The following is a 20,055-nucleotide window of genomic DNA, read 5'->3' on the forward strand; positions in this document are numbered from 1 at the left end:
GTCTGAGGCTGGAAAAAAAATATTTTAAAAAATACTTTTTGAAGGAATGGTTGAAAACTTCCCAAATTTGGCAAAACCTACAGAATCAAAAAGCTGAGCTAATGTCAAATAGGATAAACCCAAATTAATCAATGGGTTTATCAATAAACCCAATCAATAAACCCAATAAATCAACCCAAATACGTCATAGTCAAACTTCTGGAGACTAAAAATAAAGAAAAAAGAATCTTGAAAGCAGTCAGAGAAGAATGATACCTATGGGGAAAACCAGTTTGAATAACAGTGGGTTTCTCTCAGAAACCATGATGCTGAAAGAATAGAATGGTCAACCCAGAGTCCTGTACCCAGCAACTATATCTTTCAGGAAAGAAAGGGAAAGCAAAACATTCTCAGATGAAGGACAACTAACAGAATTTGTTACCAACAGCCCTACTGTTAAAAAAAATTTTTTTTTGGCTAAATGAAGTTCTTGAAACAGAAGGAAATGATAAAAGAAGAAATGTTGTGACATCAGGAAGAGAGAAAAGGCAATATAAAAGTAAAAATGTGAATAAATATAATACACTTGCTGTCTCATGTTGAGTGTTCTAAATTATGTTTGATAACTGAAGCAAAAATTATAATGTTATCTTATGGTTCTCAATGTATGTAGAGGAAATATTTAAGACAGTTGTAAATGGGAACAGTAAAGAGACTTAAATTGAGGTAAAACTTCTACACTTGATTCAACTGGTAAAATGTCTGTATGAGTAGACTGTAACAAGTTATGAATGTGTAGTGTAATAACCCAGAACAACCACCAAAAATCTGTACAAAGAGATACATTTAAAAATACTGTAAATATTGGTATACCCCCCCAAAAAATAATAAAATGTTAAAATATATATATATATATAAAATACTGTAAATAAGTAAAAATAGAATTCTAAGAATGTTCAAGTAACCCACAGGAAGGCAGAAGAAAGAAAACAGAAATGGAAAACAGAGTGAACAAACAGCAAATGATAAAATGGCAGATTTAAGACCTATCATAGCAATAATTACATTAAAGGTAAATGATCTAAATACAGCAATTTAAAGAGATGAGTTTGAGTAGATTAGAAAAGCACAACCCAGTTGTTTTCTACAAGAAAATCACTTCAAACAAACAATATAGGAAGATTGAAAGTAAAAAGGTGGGAAGAGATACACCATGCAAATATTAATCAAAAGAAAGTAGCAGTGGCTATATTAATATCAGATAAAGTAGGCATGCGAACAAAGAAAATTACCAGATTAGTATATACTGATAAAAGTATTAATCTACCAAGGAGACATAGCAATCCTAAATGTATATGTACTAAACAGTAGTGCAACAATATATGTGAAGCAAAAATTGACAGAACTAAAAGGAGAAATAGACAAACCAAGTTGAGGACTTCAGCATCCCTCCTCTCCTGCAACAACTGAGAACCAGACAGAAATCGTTAAGGATGTACAACTCAACAACACCATCAATCATCAGGATCTAACCAACATTTATAGAACACTCCACCCAACAACAGCAGAATACCCAGTGGATTGAATCAATTGACTTAAACTAGAAATCAGTATAAAAACGTAAGAAAGCTTCCAATACTTGGAAACTAAACAGCACACTTCTAAATAGAGGAAGCCCTGAGGAAATGTTGAACTCAGTGACAACAAAAATGCAACATATCAAACCTTGTGGGGGTGCAGCTAAAGCAGCAGTAAGAGGGAAATGTGTAGCACTACACACTTAAAATATAAAAGAGGAAAAATCTAAATCATAACCAAGCTCCCACCTTATGAAACTAGAAAAAGGAAGAGCAAAATAAACCCAACTCAAGCAGAAGGAAGAAACAAGAAAGAAAAGAGAATAAAATCAGTGAAATTGAAAACATAAAAACAATAGAGAAAATTAGTGAAATAAAAAGTGAGTTCTTTCAAAAGATCAGTAAAATTACAAACCTCTATCATTGCCCTGGAGTGTTAAAAACTCAGTGTTAACAAACTTTGATACCAAAGTTCTGAGTCTCTGTGGTAGTACTTATGTTCTAGCCAGTATAGCATAGTGGTTAAGAACATAGACTCTAGAACCAGACTACCTCAATATGAATGAGTTGATATATGTGAGTTGTTTATAACACTGCCTGATATTTTATGAATGTTAAAAAAATGTTAACCATGATTAAGAATGATAATGAAGAGCATGAGCATGATCCATTGAAGAAAATTTTGATTATTCTACATAGGAAGAATATAGTATTGCTGCCTTGTTTCTAAACTCTGAACTAAGAGAACCTGAGAAGGAACATTAAAGGTACCACTGATAATCCAGGACTTTCTAGTATATAATAATGCTCAGTTTTACATTTCTGGCTGATCACCTGCAGTGTTTCTCTTAAAAATAGGATATCATTACAGTTGACCCTTAAACAACATGGGTATCAATGCGTGGGTCCATTTATATGCAGATTTTTCAATAAATACATATAGCCCTCTGTAGTTGGTTGAATTCATGGATGCAGAAGGCTGACCATGGATCTTGAACATCTGAGGGTGGGTCCTGAAACCAGTCCCCCATAGATACCAAGGGATGATTGTACATTTACAAAACTATGCAGTCTTATATCACAAACTACTCTTTTTTTCTCTAAATATGCCTACTTGGTATGAAAAGAACTGCCAGCATCAAAAAACATCATAGTCCAAAGAAAGACAAAAAAGTTTTACTTTTTAAAAATATATTTCTGAATGAGTCACTATCCTTAAAGAGTTCCTACAGATTTAGTGAGGAAGATATTTATACCACAGTGGAAAAGGGAACAAAAGATACAAATACTTCCTAGAAGGAAAAGCATCAAAAAGAATAAAACAATGTAGGTATAAATTGAACAAAAGAAGTGCAAACTTATACCCTGAAAACTCAGAACATTGTTGAAAGTTTTAAAGACCTGCATAAATCGGAAAGATATCCCATGTTCATGGACTGGAAGACTTTCTTTTGTTAAGATGGCACTACTCCCCAAATTGATCTACAAATTCAGCATGATTCCTCTCAGAATCCCAGTTGCAGAAATCGAGAAGCTGATCATAAAATTCATATGGCAACTCAAGGAACCCAGAATAGCCAAAAAGATCATGAAAACAAAGTTGGAAGACTCACACTTTTCAATTTCACTACTTAACTTCCAAGCTACAGTAATCAAGACAATGTGATACTGGCAGAAGAATAGACATAAATCAGTGGAATAGAATTGAGAGACCAGAAATAAACAGTCAACTGATTTTCAGCAAGGATGCCAAGATAATCAGGGAGAAAGAATAATCTTTCCTATAAGTGGTGCTGTGCTAACTGGGTATCTATACGCACAAGAATGAAGTTGGACCCCTTCTTCTTACCATACACAGTAATTAGCTCAAACTAGATCACAGACCTAATTTTAAGAGCTAAAGCTATGAAATGTTTAGAGGAAAAGATAGGAATAGATATTCATGACCTTGGAGTAGCCCAAGCCTTCTTTGATATAACACCAAAAGCATAAGTGACTAAAGAAAAAAATAGATGAATTGGACTTCATCAAAATTAAAAACTTTCATACTTCAAAGTATACCATCAAGAAAGTGAAAAGACAACTTGCAAAATGGGAGACAGTACTTGCAAATCACATATCTGAATTGGGATTTCCAGCATATATATAGAATTCTTACAACTCTTTCAACAGTAAGATATGGGCAAAAGATCAGATAGTTATGTCTCCAGAGAAGACATATAAATGTTCAATAAGCACATGAAAAGATGCTCAACATCATTTGTCATTAGGGAAGATCGGAAAATAATGGAGTATGATAAAATACTGATTGTTGGAATACAATAAAATACTGTAGGCCATAACTGTAAAGGAATTTAGAAGAAAATTAAGACTACAAACAGCATTTGCCTATTTCTAGAATATATTTATACCATTGTTTGCTTCCTCTGCTTCATATATCTCTTTTCTTCTTAATGTTATAAAGTTTTAAATGTTCTGTAACTAAAAGGTAAATAAACAGTTTTTTTATTATGATTTATTTTCCTTTCTTAGATTGTGTTACTTGAAGCTAGGTGTGTTTTCTGCATTATTTATAACTTGAGATGTATCCAGCTAGGGATCAACTTGTCAGCACGTGGGAGTCTCTTGATAAAATCTGTTTAACCATCTAATATTTGGTTGTTGCAGGTGACATGGCTGTATGGTATACAGCTAACAGGTTTACTCCTGGTCTGCATTCTTCAGTTTTTTAATTCCATGATTCTTGGATCATTGCTTGTTAGTTTTAACCTTTCAGTATTAATTGCAAGAAAACTTCAGGTAGGACTTTTTTTTTGTCCTTAATGAAGTAAACTTTTTTTTAATTGTATGGTTATTTGGACCTTGTTTTCATATAGCATACAAAGGAAAGTTTATGACCAAATTCCCACTAAAAAGCAGTAGAGGAATTATTTGGTGTGTTTTTTTTTTTTGAAGTGCATGGTATAGCATCTGTTTTCAAGCTTTCTGATGTGCCATTCCTTTGATTTGGCATTTATTATTTCTTAGAAAATTGGAATCTTAATTAAATTCAGAATTATCCAGAGGTACCTATCTGAATGGCATTGGTTTAAAGTTGAAGTAAAGGAGAAAAAAATGTTAACTTTTTTTCATGTGTGAACTCAAGAGTGAAAAGAACCTATTGCTTTTGGAAATGTGTTTGTCACAGTCTTTAAAGTCGGTGGACACTTTGTTGTTATTTGAAGTGGTAACACCACTCTTCCCTCATCCTTCCATATCATATTATTGATTTTTAAGTGAGTTAAAATTAAGTCTGTTTGGAGAATTTTGAGATTCCAAATAAATACCTTTAGAAATAATGGGACATTTCCTAGAATAACATATTTGATATTGGCCTCATCTTTTGACTTTATTATACAATTAAAATTTCTTAAATTTACATAAAATTTAAGTTGTTTTTCCTTAATAACGTTGCAAAGTCTGTTTTCTGTCTCATAAAGATATAAGAAATATTTCTCATAAGCACTTTTATATCAAGAAACTGTTTTGTTTTCCATTTGGGGAAAAATAAATCCTTTTTCTTATTAGTCTTTTGAGTGAGAGCTGCTATGGACAAATCTTCACAAAGATTTAAAAAAACAGGCTTTTAGTTGACTATTAAAAACTGTACTTCTGGGCTTCCTAGGTGGCGCAGTGGTTAAGAATCCACCTGCCAATGCAGAGGACACAGGTTTGATCCCTGCTCCAGGAAGATCCCACATGCCGTGGAGCAACTAAGCCCATGCGCCAAAAAACAAAAAAAAACTGTACATCTCATTTATCCTTTTAACCTTAATTATAAGTAAACATCACTCATATTTGAACTCTTTAGATAGTTTTATATTTGATATCCATAAAGCTGAGGGTTATAAGACAACTATTATATATCAAAGAGCACAATTTACTTTTTTTAATACATCTTTTGTTTAGTGGGTTGTAGTCTGTGATATATGAATCAGTGGATAAATGATCAAAAGGTTTGTTCAGTCAGTATATGCTGAGTGCCTTCTAAGTAGCCGACTCCATACTCTGGTTGAAGAGGTCTTTCAAAAAAAAGGACTAGGACACATTTCCTCATCATATGGAGCTTATCATTAAGTGATTCACTTACTGTTAGAAAATGACAAATAGTTAAGACAATGTAACCTCATGAAAATATAGGTTATATTTTTCCCTGTATGTTGCATGGCCCAGTGTTTTAAATTCTTAAGTAATCTCATCTTAAATGTTTATGAAGTTATATTAAAATTTAAAAATTGAAATGCAACTCTTTTAATTTCTAGAAAAACCTGAAAACTGGAAGCTTCCTTAATAGGCTTGGGAAACTATTGTTACATTTATTTGTGGTTTTATGTTTGACACTTTTTCTCAACAACATTATTAAGGTAGGTTACTCAAATGACATTTAATTTAACATTACTGAAGAGTTACCAGTTTTACTTTAAACAGACTCAGTTTTACCTTTGTTTTGGTAACAGGATTGTTTCCTTGATTTCTGTTCACTCTTTAACATATTCTACTTTGAACCCACCTTTTGAGTTATTAAACTTTTTAAAAACTCAGCTTTAAAAGCAATAAACAAGTGTTCTTCTAAATTTAAAAAATTCTACTTTTTAAAGATAGTTTTCTTTACAGTGGTACTGAAAAAAAGACATGATTTTTATTGGGCTTAAGTTCATAAGTAAACTGGCTTTACTATCAGAACCACATTGATGGAGATCATTTCCCCCTCTGGGAAGACTGGTCTTGGGACAGGAGACAGCTGCATGTACATGACAGACTCCTCCTCTGTAAGAGAATGGCAGTCCCTCTCCCTGTCTGTTGACTGTCAAAGGAAAAAAAGACCCTTCACTCAGCCAGCCACATTAAACACCTCTACTCCAGGGCCTTGTCACTATGTTCTTAAACTCCATATAGTTCAGTACTTATCAAAAATTCATTTGAGCAGAACAGTCAGCATTTCTGAAAGACTGGATGAAAGGTATGCAGTCCATCTGTTTCGCCACTCTAGATGTTCAGTTGTCTGTGCCTAGATTAAGCCAAGAGAGAGCTACATGTCTGGACCACTGTTTTTTGACTCCCCAAAGAATAACGTGTATTGATTTGCACTTAATGTTCTGCCAGCCACCTACAATGAGAAGAATTAGAAAAAACCGTCTTTGAGACTTCTCACTGTTTTTACTGTACCCATGGGTAAAATTTCTCTTGAGTCTCTGTTTTAAAATTATAACGATCTCTTCTGAGCAACTGTTTTGTTTTAATCTCATGACCCTGTGAGTAGCATGAATGCTTTTATTTCCCTCTTTGCATTTGCTACTAGAACGCATAGGCTCAGCTTTATGGCTCATCTCTAGTGAATATATTTTGTGTACTAACCTCAGTTCTGGATTAATCTTATTTTCTTTTCTATCTTCATTTTTCTTCTCATACAGTTTCTTCACCCATTTCTGTTATGTGAATTTTTGTAAACCATGAATTAAAAATAAAATGTGAATTAAAATTATACTCACTAGTGATAAACACTGGCATTTGTCTCTTCACCCCTTGAGGGTTACTGCTGTGTCTTGAATTGTCTTTGAGTGAATGAATCTTATATCAGTTGTATCTGCGGACAAAAAACGAAAGCAAAATAGGCTTTGTGGGCTATTTCCCTATCTGAGGTTTCAGATCATGATATTATTGGTTATTGATTTAAAAAATTGTACTCACTGGGTTTCAGCCATCTCCCTCTCCCTGAAACCAAAGAACCTCATCTTTTACCTATTTTGCATATTGAACTTATACCTAGATTTTGTTTGCAAAAATGATTTTGCTAAAAAAAACAGGAATACAGGGAGTTTGAAAATCCCTGCTTTTGAATGAAATAATGGCATTTGCAACAACATGGATGGACCTAGAGATTATCATACTAAATGAAGTAAGTCAGAACAAGAAAGACAAATATTATATGATATCACATATGTGGAATCTAAAATATGGTACAAATGAACTTATTTACAAAACAGAAACAGACTCACAGACATAGAAGACAAACTTATGATTACCAAAGGGGAAAGATGTTGGGGGAGGGATAAATTAGGAGTTTGGGATTAGCAGATACACACTGCTGTGTACAAAATAGATAAACAACAAAGTCCTACTGTAAAGTACAGGGAACTATATTCAATATCCTGTAATAAACCATAATGGATAAGAATATATATAATATATAAAAATAATTGAGTCACTTTGTTGTACACTAGAAACATAACATTGTAAATCAACTATACTTCAAGAAAAGATTTTTTTTCAAATAGAAAATTCCTGCTTTAGAATTTCTCAGTTCTAAGGACTATTGTGAACATTTACTAATTTTACATGTACACACACATACAGTCCTATGAAATGGGACACTGTGTGTATTCAGTGAGAAATTATCAGAAAACAATGCATAAGGAACTAATAGCAATTTTTATTTTCTCCCTCCCTGATAGAAAATTCTTAACCTCAAGTCAGATGAACACATATTCAAATTTCTGAAAGCAAAATTTGGATGTGGAGCAACAAGGTATGACTCAATTTAAAGTCTGTGTTTGCTTTTTATATTAAATCAGCAGGGTCTTCAAAATGTAAGTTATCAGTTATTAATTTCAGGCTTATTTTGAGGAAAAATTTGAGGTTTACTTATCTTATACTGAAGTTAATACTTTGCTTTCCCTTTGTTTCCTAGAGATTTTGATGCAAACCTGTATCTGTGTGAAGAAGCATTTGGCCTTCTGCCTTTTAATACATTTGAAAGGCTTTCAGATACTCTGCTTTTTTATGCTTATATATTTGTTCTGTCCATCACAGTGGTTGCAGCATTAGCTGTTGCCTTCCATAATCTCAGGTATGGCATATTTCAGAAAGCTAATTCTATGCTTTAATGAACTTGTTTTATGTTACAGAAAAATTGCTAAATTGAAAATCAGAACATCCGATACAGAACAGAGTACAGTCATCTTAAAGGGGGAGCATACTTAGGTTAGCATGGACTCTACTCTCAGTTGTTAAGGGTGGAGTAGTTAAGAGACAGTAAAAAGCAATGGATGCTGTGCACACGGGTGTGGGTTGAGGTCCTGGCTCGGACACTCAGGAACGATGTAATCTTTGAGCCAGTTATATAACCCTTCAGTATTTCCATTTCCCTTTTTGTAGAATGAGAGCACTGAGAGTACTTACTCTACAGGGTTTTGTGAGAAATAAGTTAAAATTACATAAAGTACTTAAAACAGTGCCTCAGCATAGAGTACTTTGTAGATTTTAGCTGTCATTAGCAAGTATTATTATTACTGACTTGTACTCTCTCTTTTGTTCCCATTATTAATTTCCTGTGTTTTTCTACCTTTCTTTCTCCAGCTGCCTTTTTTATTTCTCATGAACTATCAAGAGTTAACCATTGTTTGTTTTGTTGCTTCTTGTTTAAGGGCTTATAAAGTTGGAATGGACCATAATTATTAGCATCTACTAAAAGTCATAAGTATTAATTGACAGTTTTTTAAAACTTGGCATGTCTCCTAATCTACTTAAAAGAGAGAGAGTATGAAGACTTTTTAAAAACTTGTAGAATACCTACCTATCAAGCTGATGGAAGCTTTTGCATTTACTGTCCACATTAAATTGAAAGAAAATTAAGTGTAAGAAGCTGAAGCTACTGTCATTTGTGAAAACGTAATGAAGCCCAGAAGGAAGCCCTTTTTCTGTGTAGTTACCTTGCCAATTAAGGTGCTGGTGAGCCGTGATTCGCAGCCACCAGAAAACTGTGCTGGGAGAAAGTCATTACAGTGAGCCCAGATCAGTTGAGGTGTTTTATGATTATTAAGAATGAAGCAACATTGAACCATGAAACTATTTCATTGACTATAAACTATTTTAGTATCTTTCAGGAGTGTGCTTTTTATACTGAGCCCAAGATAGAAATTTAGCCCTGTGAAAATAGATAGAAATTATTCTAGACAGTGTAATTTAATATTATTCCAGACACATCAGGTGTCGACAGGACTCTAGACTGCATGCAAAGCAGGAAGTTCAGTCGGCCTGCAGTATTGTGTGAAAATGTCTGCCACGCTCAGTGCGAATCTATGGGCCGTCCCTGGAAGGTGATTTGGTATATGATTATAGATAAAGATTTTAGAGCATCCTCATCTACCAGGTAGGGACATTAGGACTTTATTGGAAGAAAGCACTACATTAATTAAAGTCATTTAAGAATTATAGTGTCTCAATGTGAATTAACGTCTAAGTAAGTTGAAGGATATATTGTCAATGCCAAGTAGTTAAAGTATTTCTACCTTCTCGTACTAGGAACGATGGTACTGTTACGTTTATACACCACATCTACATTAGTGTGCAGTATGTAACTGAAAGGGACACCCTGTTCTATATTCATGGGATTAATAGAGCTTTCCAGCTCAATTTTGGGGTCCGGGAGAGGTGCTGCAGAATTCTCCCAGGTATCAAGAGAGTATGAGAGCGTATGTTCTTGTCTGGAGTAATCTTTTAGTATCAGGGGAAGCCAGAGTTCCGGTTATGGTATATAACGTTTAAGTAAAGGTTATCACCAGTGGTGAAAATTACCGTAGAGTATCATTTTAATTTTCTTATGTATCTAGGGTGATGGAAAAGAGGATTTCCAAGAAATAATAGGTCTGTAGTTACATAGAAGCATTGTACATATCCAAGTCTATTGGATTTGTATAAAGGATAAGTAGGGCCTTTACAGAAGTGTTTTTGTCCTAAACTGGCAGCCCTTACTGTTGTTTGCTTTTCCCCTTGACAACAAATTGTGCAAATCTGAACCCACTCATCCACCTCAACATCACGCAAGTGGAAACAACCAGGCAGTACGTGCTTCCCAGTGTGATGCAGTGTGGAGTACATCGTGTCCCCACTAGTGTACTTGCCAAAATAAATGAACTTGATTCTGATAATTAATCTCTAGATCTAATTACAAGTTTATAAGAAACATGGGAATAGAAATATTTTCAGTGGCACCACGAGGAGACAATCAGCCAGATCCAGAAGGCGGGAATAGTTACAGGACAAATGATACACTTTCTTCAACAAGTAAATGCCCTTAAAAGTGAGGAGGGGAGAGTACTTTTATTGATTGAAAGATAATTGAAAGAGACATTGAGGAAATGCTGTAAGAAAGCTTTTGGATCCTGATTCAAAGAAACCACCTGAAAAAAGCTATTGCAATAAATAGAAGATGGAATGTGAACTGGGTGTTGGATGATGTTAAAGGGTTATGGTTAATTTTATGGGTGCAGTCATTTTAATGTGGCCTTTTTGATTTAAAAAATCATGTTAGACATGTAGTGAGGTATTATGGTAGGTTAAAAAATGTGATCATTGGTTCACAAAGGAACTGAACTCCGAGTTTATGGATACATTTTTACTTCTTATTTGTAAAAACTAGAAAAATATGAGTAACTACTATGACATCTCCAAATATCTCTTGTAGTTTCAGTGATTCCAAAATAATATTTTTTAGCTATCGCTTATAATTTAAAGGATTGAAGGACTTTAAGGTTTTGCTTAAATTAAAATGAAGTTTGTTCAATTTTAATTACTCTATTAATGCATTTATATTATGACACTTTTAGCCTCATAAGAAATTCAGAATTGATCAGAGCTGATTCACTTTATCTTAGGGAAATAAAACATTTCTAAATAATGAAGGCATAGGTTTCTTGTATCTTCTTCTTTAAAAACAGATTTAACTAAATTAAAATTAAGTACCCAGCTTTAATTTTTGTATATGTGCTGTTTTATCCAGTGATTCTGCAAATCAGCAATCCATGTATAAAATGGGAAAGTATACAATTGGCCTGAAACCAGAAACTGCCTACAATTTAATACATACGATTCTGTTTGGACTGTTGGCGTTGAGTACGATGAGGTATTTTTGTCTTATCCATTTGATTATTTTTTTTTTGACCACTCTTTACATGTTATAGTTTAGCAACAGAATTTGGACACTGACAATCATCTTCATGAATAATTATGTTTTCCATAAAAATGTCCTTATTTACTGTCGCCTCCCAGTACGAAGATTATTTATAACCAGTGTTCTCCAGATTACCGATATTTGTCTGTTTTTTATATGATGGTTCTCAAAAGGCAATGGAATTAATAACTCACCCCTTGGCAGATGGTTTCTGCATCGTTTTAGTAAGATTTTACTATCACAAATGATACAGCTGCCTTTACAGCTGTCTCCGTCTCCAGGTTTCTACACAGCTAGCACTGTTGACCTTTGCCTGCTTCTGTTCTTGCAGAATGAAGTACCTCTGGACATCACATATGTGTGTGTTTGCATCATTTGGCTTATGCAGCCCTGAAATATGGGAGTTACTTCTGAAGTTGATCCATCTTTATAACCCAAAGAGGGTCAGTGCTATCTCTTTTTCCATTTCATTTTTATGACTTTTAGTATTCTGCTTTCTTTTTTTTCAAGAGTTGTCTATACATCAGTTTGATAAAATGGATACTAAAATTTAAAGCTGAAAATAATTGATAAGTTATAATGGTTTTATAAGGAATTATTTTAAAATAATTTTATGTTTAATTTTAGCTTTATTTTCTAAATCATTTTTTTCCCAGACCATAAGTTAGATATGTTCATTATACAGAATTTGGAAATACTGAAAAGCACGAAAAGGAAAATTAGAAATCCCCAGGAATCCCATTATGAAGAGTTATCACTATGATTATCATTGTTAATTATTATAATATATAACATAAAAATAATTACTACTAAGTGTACAGTCATGATTAATAGTCCATCAGTGCGGTTCTGGGTTGTTCTGCCCTGTAAATTCACTAGGTGGCAATATGGTAGAAGCTACAAACATCTTGTGGATGACTGCCTCAGTTGTTTTGCACATTGGAGACTCATGCTCTGTTAAATTATATTTTTGTTGTTTAAAAAAAAAAGTATTTACAAAGCAAAAATGTAAAGCAAATGGATTCCAAATACTTGTAATCTAAATAATGTCTTTCTTATGTAGATATGTATAATGCGATATTCGATACCAATATTAATACTGCTGTATCTGTGCTATAAGGTAAGACTGATTGTCTTCATTCTTGTCTTTAATCTGTTTAGCAGAATAATTGCTTTGACTCAGTGTACTTTGTGTTTCATTGGCAAGTAAAGCAGTTTGCAGAGCTTACAAATATCTATCTGCTTAGCTTCTTCTGGCAATTGACATTGATAGGAAACGTGATCTATTTCCCAAAATGGGATTTAACAGGTAAAAACATTATACCAAAAAAGATACAATTTAATTACTCTAATTAATTTTGGTTTTGACTTACTATTCAGCTGATGCAAATTCTGAAAATAAAGATGTTTTCAGACCTAGTTTGAGGTGAATAAAGGAGAAAAATTAGTTTTCCCTGTTACCTGCTTTTTATAGAGTAAGATCTTAAAATGCATCTTACTTTAACCAGCATATTTTATTGATGTTTAAAATGATCTTTGTAAGAGGGCTGGGCTCATATAAATACAGTCTAAGGTTAGCCTTGTTATCTGTCCTTCAGTTTCAGAGGAAATAAAGAAATTCTTCATATTCTCAGTTGACTAATATCTGAAGCAGGATTAATTGTGTTTCAGTTCTGAAACTCCTCCATATGAGACAGTGAGTCTTTTATCACATCTCTGAGATTTAGAGGCTTGAATTGTTACCTGGGCAGGTAGCTTGGACTGTTTTATTCAATTGAGCTCTTACCCTCTCTTTAAAAGAAAAAAAAAATCTTACATATTTTTTAAGTTCAGATTTGTTTCTTCAAACTGTGTTCAGTTAGAACAATGGATTTCAAACTCTGCTGTGTATAGCTTCTGATTTGGGAGGGTAGTTAAAGGGAGTAGGGATGGTGGGGACTCTCCCACAGAAAGGAGCAGCTGTGGCAGCTCAGCTTCTGGGTTTATTTGCTTATATTTTCATGTAAGATTGTATTTGAAGCAAAGAATTTAGGTGAAAAGAAATGTTTGATAATCACTGTGTTGGACAGTTCTATTGTATTATGTTCTATCAAAACATTTGCTATTATGGGCAGACCACTGTGCCAACTCCCAGACACTCGGAAACATAGAAATAGATCATTTCTTCCACCTTCCCTCTGGGAATTTTATTGCTCTACTGTAAATAAATGAAACTTCTTAAAAACATCTGGAAGGCAGCAACTAAGGATTAAGCAGAGTATATGTTTAATGACAAACGAGGTAACTTTATCTCTTCACATTGATTCTGAGGGATTAAGCACCCTCCACAGAAAAGATCCAGCTCATCATCATTCTTGTCTCACCCCTAAAGACGTACACACAGCACAACAGTCTTTTCCCACTGTCTCTGTGTGTAGGCTGAGTTCCTTTATGTCTCAGATATTTATTTGAAAATTCATTGATTTTTTAAAAGCTACTTAAGGACTTAAGTCTCTTGTTCTTGATAAAATTGAGGAAGGACATTAGAGGAGACACAAGCAGCATCAGCATCACCTGGGAACTTGTTCGACATACAGATACCTGTTCGGGTGCTACTCCAGACCTACAGAATCAAGAGCCCTGGGAGTGGGGTCCCATGATCCAGGTTTTAACCAGCCCTCCAGGTGGCGCTACTGCACCATCAGACTTGAGAACCCCCTGCAGAGACCAGGGATTCTCAGCAGCAGCACTGTTGACATTTTGGCAGGATAGCTGTTTGTCTTAGACACTTAGCAGCATCCCTACCTTCTACCTACTACATGCCAATAGCATCAACTTCCAGTTGTGACAATCAAAAATGTTTCTAGACATTGCAGTATGTTCCCTTGCATGTGGGGCAGAATCCCTCCCGCCATCCCTCCTGAGAACCATTGCTATAGAAGAACCAATGGTAGCACTGAAAAGGCCATCATTTCCTCAGGGAATCTTTGTAGATGTACCCTAAGTAAGAGAGTTAGTAATAATTCCGGAGAATCCTGAGCGAGGCCACCTGTCTTCGGACAGGTGGCCTCGCTCTAAGTATTGGACTTTAGGAGAAATCCTAATGCATCCAGCTTTCACTGTATAAAGTAGTTTACATATTTAAGCTTCTCAAAACTTGTAAAATACAAAATCACAAAGAAAATAAAGATCTTATGTAGGGGTTACCCTGAAACTGAATATGTTTTCCAACTATTGAACAGATTTATCTGTAACAAATATGAACTAATATTTCAAAGCCTGATTTAAGTTTTACATAGCACTTATAATGAGAATTTCAAATTTGCATGTTCATAATACCTGTTTTTCTTTATGTCTGCTGAGGATAATCCTGTTTAAAAGGGAAAAGTATGTGCTAGTCTCCACTCTAAAATTGAGAGTTTAATACAATTATTTGCCCTTGTGTTAATTAACTTATTTAGGTACCTGAAATCTCATATAAACTACTACTTATCATGTAGGAACAGCATTTAGTTAATTCAACATTTGTTTTCACATTGTTTAAGAAGTTTACCATAAGACTGTGTTACCAGATTTTAACATTTTCAGAGTTAACAACAGCAACTTTCAAACGAGAGAAATATCTAATAACCATTGAATTCACGGATTTTGAAATATATTTTATAGCAAAATAATTAAAACACCATTTAAAAGTTGGTATTCTATTTGTTATCAAAATTAATAGGGATGATAGGTAAATTATCTGTCTAATGGGTAAATACCTCTGAAATCTTACAGAAGTATCATTTAATCAGTCATTTTTATTATATTTCTTCTGAAACCTAGGACTAGTAGTGCTGACACCCGATTTTCCATCACCAGCAGTTTTCCTGATTTATCCACCCAGGAGACAAGATATGAATGAGTAGTAAAAATGGCCAAAGATGAGATGACAAGATAAGAAAATGATGGGGACAAAAAAAACAGCCATAGACCAGTCAGGTGCCACTTTGGTTCTAGTTAGTCATTCTTAAATAAAAAGATTGTGGTTGCAACATGAATGAAGTGTAGGTACATTATCCCTGGGCTTCTATTTCAATATAGGAAATGAGTTCTGCAGTTCACCTTAGCATGTATTTAGATGTTCAAGTCTTATTAGCCAACTGCTGTGTGATAAAACATTTAATTAATTGTTGAATTAAACAGACAGGTTACATTAGAAAAGCAGTGGATTCAGAGTGTATTTTTACATTATATCTACACAGCTTAAGTAACTCCAGTTGAGTAGGAGGCACCAGTGGCATAAATGTAACACTCAGCTGTACCAGATTTTCTCAGCTGTCCTACTTTCAGATACTCTCCTCTCCCTTTGTACGTAATCATATTAATATTTGTCAAATCACTTGTCCAGATTTCTAGTACAAACAATATAATCACCATATCACACAATGAAAAGTTTCCAGTTGTGACTCTGTTGCTCTGATCTGAGCAAGTCAGGTTATCTGCCTCTCTGAGCTGAGGCCTCCAAACTAGTAATATGAAAAATAAATAGCCATGGTGATGGTGCCTTCTGCATCATCTTTCTCCCTGGGGAGCTGTGAAGATAAAATGAGATTCTGTATTCCAAAGCACTTTTGCAGCTCAAAAATGGTGCTGTCCTCTACGGGGTACATTCTACATTTAAAGATAAATTACATGAAGTTAGCTAGTCACATTTTTCTCATATCCCGTAAACTTTCTTGTGGTTGCTATTCTTGTCATATCCAAATTAATGTTTTACTAGATATTAACACCACAAACAACAGCATTTTTATTGGTGTAAAATAAAAACTCATTTTTTAAACTTGACAACATCTCTAGTTCTAATTAGCTCCAGCTCAAAATAATTTTGGAAACTTTTCTCAGACTTTATCTCACTTACACTAGAAGGGTTGACTGCGGAGGTGAAGTAGTTCTAATATTCCAGTTACCGTGTTTATTTAGTTCACAAGTTATATGCAGTTGCTCCTTTTTCACTTTAATCTTAGTGATAGTTGTGGGTCTGGGGTGGATTTTGTTTTTGTTTAGTTTTGTTTTTAATTTCAGTTCTGGCCAGGAATGATGGATGAACTCTCCGAGTTGAGAGAATTCTATGATCCAGATACAGTGGAGCTGATGAACTGGATTAAGTAAGAGGATTTTTTTTTTAAAGTTTTAAAATTTAAAGTGCCCTTTAAGAGTCACTGTAGACCTCATTTGGTTTTTGGTTTTTTGGTTTTTTTCTGAACCTAATTATGAAGATACATTCATTCTCAAGGTTTTCTTTAAAACTCTATAGTTGAAAAAAATTTCTTTCCATTCAAGAAATATTCTCTCTAACCACAATCCCATGAAGAAGGGAAAGTACCAGTATGGAGAGGGAAACAGAATCGGAGGATGCATTTCAAACCAGTGACAGCAATGGAAGTAAAGCTTTATGTTCTCTGCCAATTTTACCTTCATCATTTCGTTGATTTTAATGCCATTCAAATTTTCTATTAGTACTGACACATAAACTATCCCTTCCTTGTTAATCATTTAAAACTATACTGTAAACTGCAGTGAGAGTCATACTAGCTCAGTGCAGATTTCATTTTAACTGATCATATTGCCCAAGATTCAGCCCAGAGGAAATTTAAAATACAAAAAGCAAGAGCTTTTCCTTTCTTGAACATCATAATGCTTTCATGTTATATTGGTTTTTATTTTTGCCTGCACGGTTGCTTTGCCTCAGCATTCAGCATCACAATGAGATTTGTGTTTTTCAAAGTTTTGTTAATGAAACCTGCCTCCCACCAGCAAAAATAAACTTTTTTACCCAGAACAGCATTCCTGTGCCCTGTAATATTGTATTTCCTATTTTATAACCAGAAGGCAGCGGTGTAATTATTCACACATAAATAGATGTTGCAAATCTCATGTGACATGTTCTGAAAGCATGGGCTGTATTGTCTCCATCACTTAGAATTTTAGTAGCCGTATTGGCACTTGCTCATGACTAATGTTTACTAACCAGTACCGTTTAGCACAGCTTGTGTATTAAGAGATGGTAAATGTTTGATAGCTTAAGTCTCTTGAGTACAATACATGGATTTTATAGAGATTTGTATCTAAAATATATATGTGGCTTTGGTCCCACTGTTGGACTGGGTTTGACTAGATGCAATGAGTATAATTTTTCATATATTCCAGTGCTGAGAGTATGAAGCAGTGCTTTGTCTTTATTTATTTATTTACCTTTACATCATGGCAGACAATTATAGAGTAAATAATTCCTTCAGTATTTATTGTGTAAGGTAAAAGAGGGTTATTCATATAAAGAGAAGCTAATTACTTTTGCATTAGCTATAGTCAACTGGCAATTTATGACATGTGCATCTGAAGGTGAGACTGATATTTTCTGTTTTTCAAATTGCGCCACTGATAAGAATGGTGTAGGGTACCCACTCTGTAGAATCCCGGACGTGGCACATCTTCTGGATCTGCTTGGATTGGCATTATAAACACCCCATCTCTACTCCCCAGTCTTTTAGGAATTAACTGTAGTGTCATTAAAATTTTATTCTAGCAGAGTTGTCTTTGGCAGTGTCAGACTGGATATACTTATTGTAATGCCTTGTTTTTCATGCTTTTGCTCACAGAAGATTATTTAAAATAACATTTCTAGTTCTGAAAAATTATGGATGAGAGCTTATTCCATGTGTAAAGAAGATAATCTTTGAGTCTGCACTCCTTTTACTAACAGTTCTTCTCCCTGTATGTAGACTTACTCTTTTCACTTTTTTAAAAATTCTCAGCAACTGAAGGATGTGTATTGTTCCAAAAAATTGGTTCCATTGTGATCTAATCTTGCCTGTTTTCCCTTCAAAGTCTTCAAATCTAAATTATTGTTTTTGCAAAAATAGCTGCTAGGCATGTTTGTGAAATAAGCTGGTGATGATGAATGTGTGCCAAAATAGGGTCTGTTCAGACACAAAGTGTGTTTGTTTAAATCAACATTTAAATCAGCTCTGGTCTGTAGGCTTCAATTCCAAGCACAAGTGAATGCACTTATTATTCTTTTAACCTGCCCTGATTTCTTCTGCTTCTAAAACATAAAATATGACCTTCTACTTTCACTCCACTACCTGGATTAGTCACAGTGTTTGTGATATATTAGTAGGTCTGAGCTGTGCTGGAGAAAAGGCTGTGGGCCTTTTCAGATACATGGAGTATATCTGAAAGTCTGTTTGAAATTGTCTGAAGGCAGCAGCCAGATCTCTGGTCCCCACCCAGCACTGTTAGTGAGAGACGCCTCCTCTCCATCCTGTCTGCTTCTGTTCTCAGATAGCCAAAGTGACACACTCACACCTGTCCTTTGTCAGGGTGATCATGACAGCATCTATTGGGGTGGGGGCACAGCTTCCCTTACAGGATGGCTGCCAGCCCTCTGGGATGAGTGACCTGCAGAAACTCTAGGCGACACAAATGACCCTCCATTTTGGCGTAGGGCAGCTCTTGCGTAAAGTGTGGAGAAGAAGTTACCACCACCTCCTGGTCTGCCTCGTGTACTTGATGCTAGGGTTTCGTGCTTGGTGCTTCAGGATTCAGTTCTCCTACATCAGCAAGGACCTTGTGCTGCAGCCAGGCCCACATGCCTTCCACAGCCCCGGCCTGTGTGTTTACCAGGCTGGTTGCCTGCCTTCCACATTACACTGACGTGCTGCATGCCCTCTTTTCCAGCAGATTTACATGCATGTGTTCACATTAACCCCTTTTTGCTGATGATGTTTCCTCAATACAAAGATTAAAAACCTGGCTTTTGTTTTTGTCTTTTACTTTCTGGTATCTCTTTCAGCAAAACCCATGTGGTACTTTTGTAGGTTTTATATGTGATTAGAAAGCATGTTTACTTCATCAAGGCCAAATGTCACAGCAATTGGTAGTTCATATCTCGTTCCTTAGAGTGTTTCATTTTTGGCTCCTGAAACATTTCTTTGACATTGTGCAATTAAGAGAAACCGTAGACTTGACTATTTTGAGGTGTAACATTTTACCTACTTGGCTCAAGGAGATTTTCACTAGAAATAGTTTCTTTCCAGTAATGAAGCCTGCATGTACAATATTTTCTCAATGGGCCTAAGAAAATGGACCAAACTCCCTTCACATTTAATCAAAGCAGAAGGAATTACTGTATATTTAAAATATGATGTAGGTTAAGTTCAGACCTTAAATGCCTGTAAGCCTCTTTTATATTTAATGAATCATTTTGTGGCAGTTGCATAATTCTATAAATTTTTGAAGTGTAGATAAAGCAAATGTTCACACGTTATATTATAATGCTCAGTTTACCCATTAGTTCAACAGTAATTAACTTGTTGAAGCTTAGAGCTTCAAAAATAAATGAGATTATTTGTTCAAAATGCCATCAGGTCTTCCTGGAATGACATTTAAATTATATAATGTAAATCCGTTTGACCTGTGAGTCCTTGTCATTATTTAGTGACATTTCTTACAGAATAAATTGTTTGCAGGTTGGGCAGCCTGCTATGGAGC

The 20,055-nt window shown here is 34.7% G+C and overlaps 1 protein-coding gene and 1 long non-coding RNA gene across 7 annotated transcripts in view; one reads left to right on the forward strand and one right to left on the reverse strand.

The window, feature by feature from the left end:
- LOC130839010 (uncharacterized) overlaps window positions 1-12,940 on the reverse strand; it is a 36,763-nt gene extending 23,823 nt beyond the window's left edge. The window contains exons 1-2 of the long non-coding RNA XR_009049758.1: window positions 12,918-12,940; window positions 7,085-7,179 (exon numbers count right to left, since the gene is read on the reverse strand). This is a non-coding gene — a long non-coding RNA (uncharacterized LOC130839010). The remainder of the gene's footprint in view (window positions 1-7,084; window positions 7,180-12,917) is intronic.
- DPY19L3 (dpy-19 like C-mannosyltransferase 3) overlaps window positions 1-20,055 on the forward strand; it is a 69,509-nt gene that overhangs the window by 37,329 nt on the left and 12,125 nt on the right. For 4 of the 6 annotated variants that reach the window (XR_009049756.1, XM_057712779.1, XM_057712776.1 and 1 more), the window contains exons 9-16: window positions 4,224-4,355; window positions 5,858-5,959; window positions 8,048-8,121; window positions 8,284-8,442; window positions 11,374-11,496; window positions 11,876-11,987; window positions 12,608-12,664; window positions 16,588-16,670. Coding sequence is in view for 5 of the 6 variants with exons in the window: in XM_057712779.1 (XP_057568762.1) it covers window positions 4,224-4,355; window positions 5,858-5,959; window positions 8,048-8,121; window positions 8,284-8,442; window positions 11,374-11,496; window positions 11,876-11,987; window positions 12,608-12,664; window positions 16,588-16,670 (842 nt within the window). In the remaining variant the exon portion in view is untranslated. Of the gene's footprint in view, window positions 1-4,223; window positions 4,356-5,857; window positions 5,960-8,047; window positions 8,122-8,283; window positions 8,443-11,373; window positions 11,497-11,875; window positions 11,988-12,607; window positions 12,665-16,587; window positions 16,671-16,845; window positions 17,921-20,055 lie in introns of those variants that run through there. The other 2 variants (XM_057712780.1, XM_057712778.1) reach the window with 2 other exon arrangements.

The sequence above is a fragment of the Hippopotamus amphibius genome, chromosome 16, assembly GCF_030028045.1.
Source record: "Hippopotamus amphibius kiboko isolate mHipAmp2 chromosome 16, mHipAmp2.hap2, whole genome shotgun sequence".
Lineage (NCBI taxonomy): Eukaryota > Metazoa > Chordata > Mammalia > Artiodactyla > Hippopotamidae > Hippopotamus > Hippopotamus amphibius.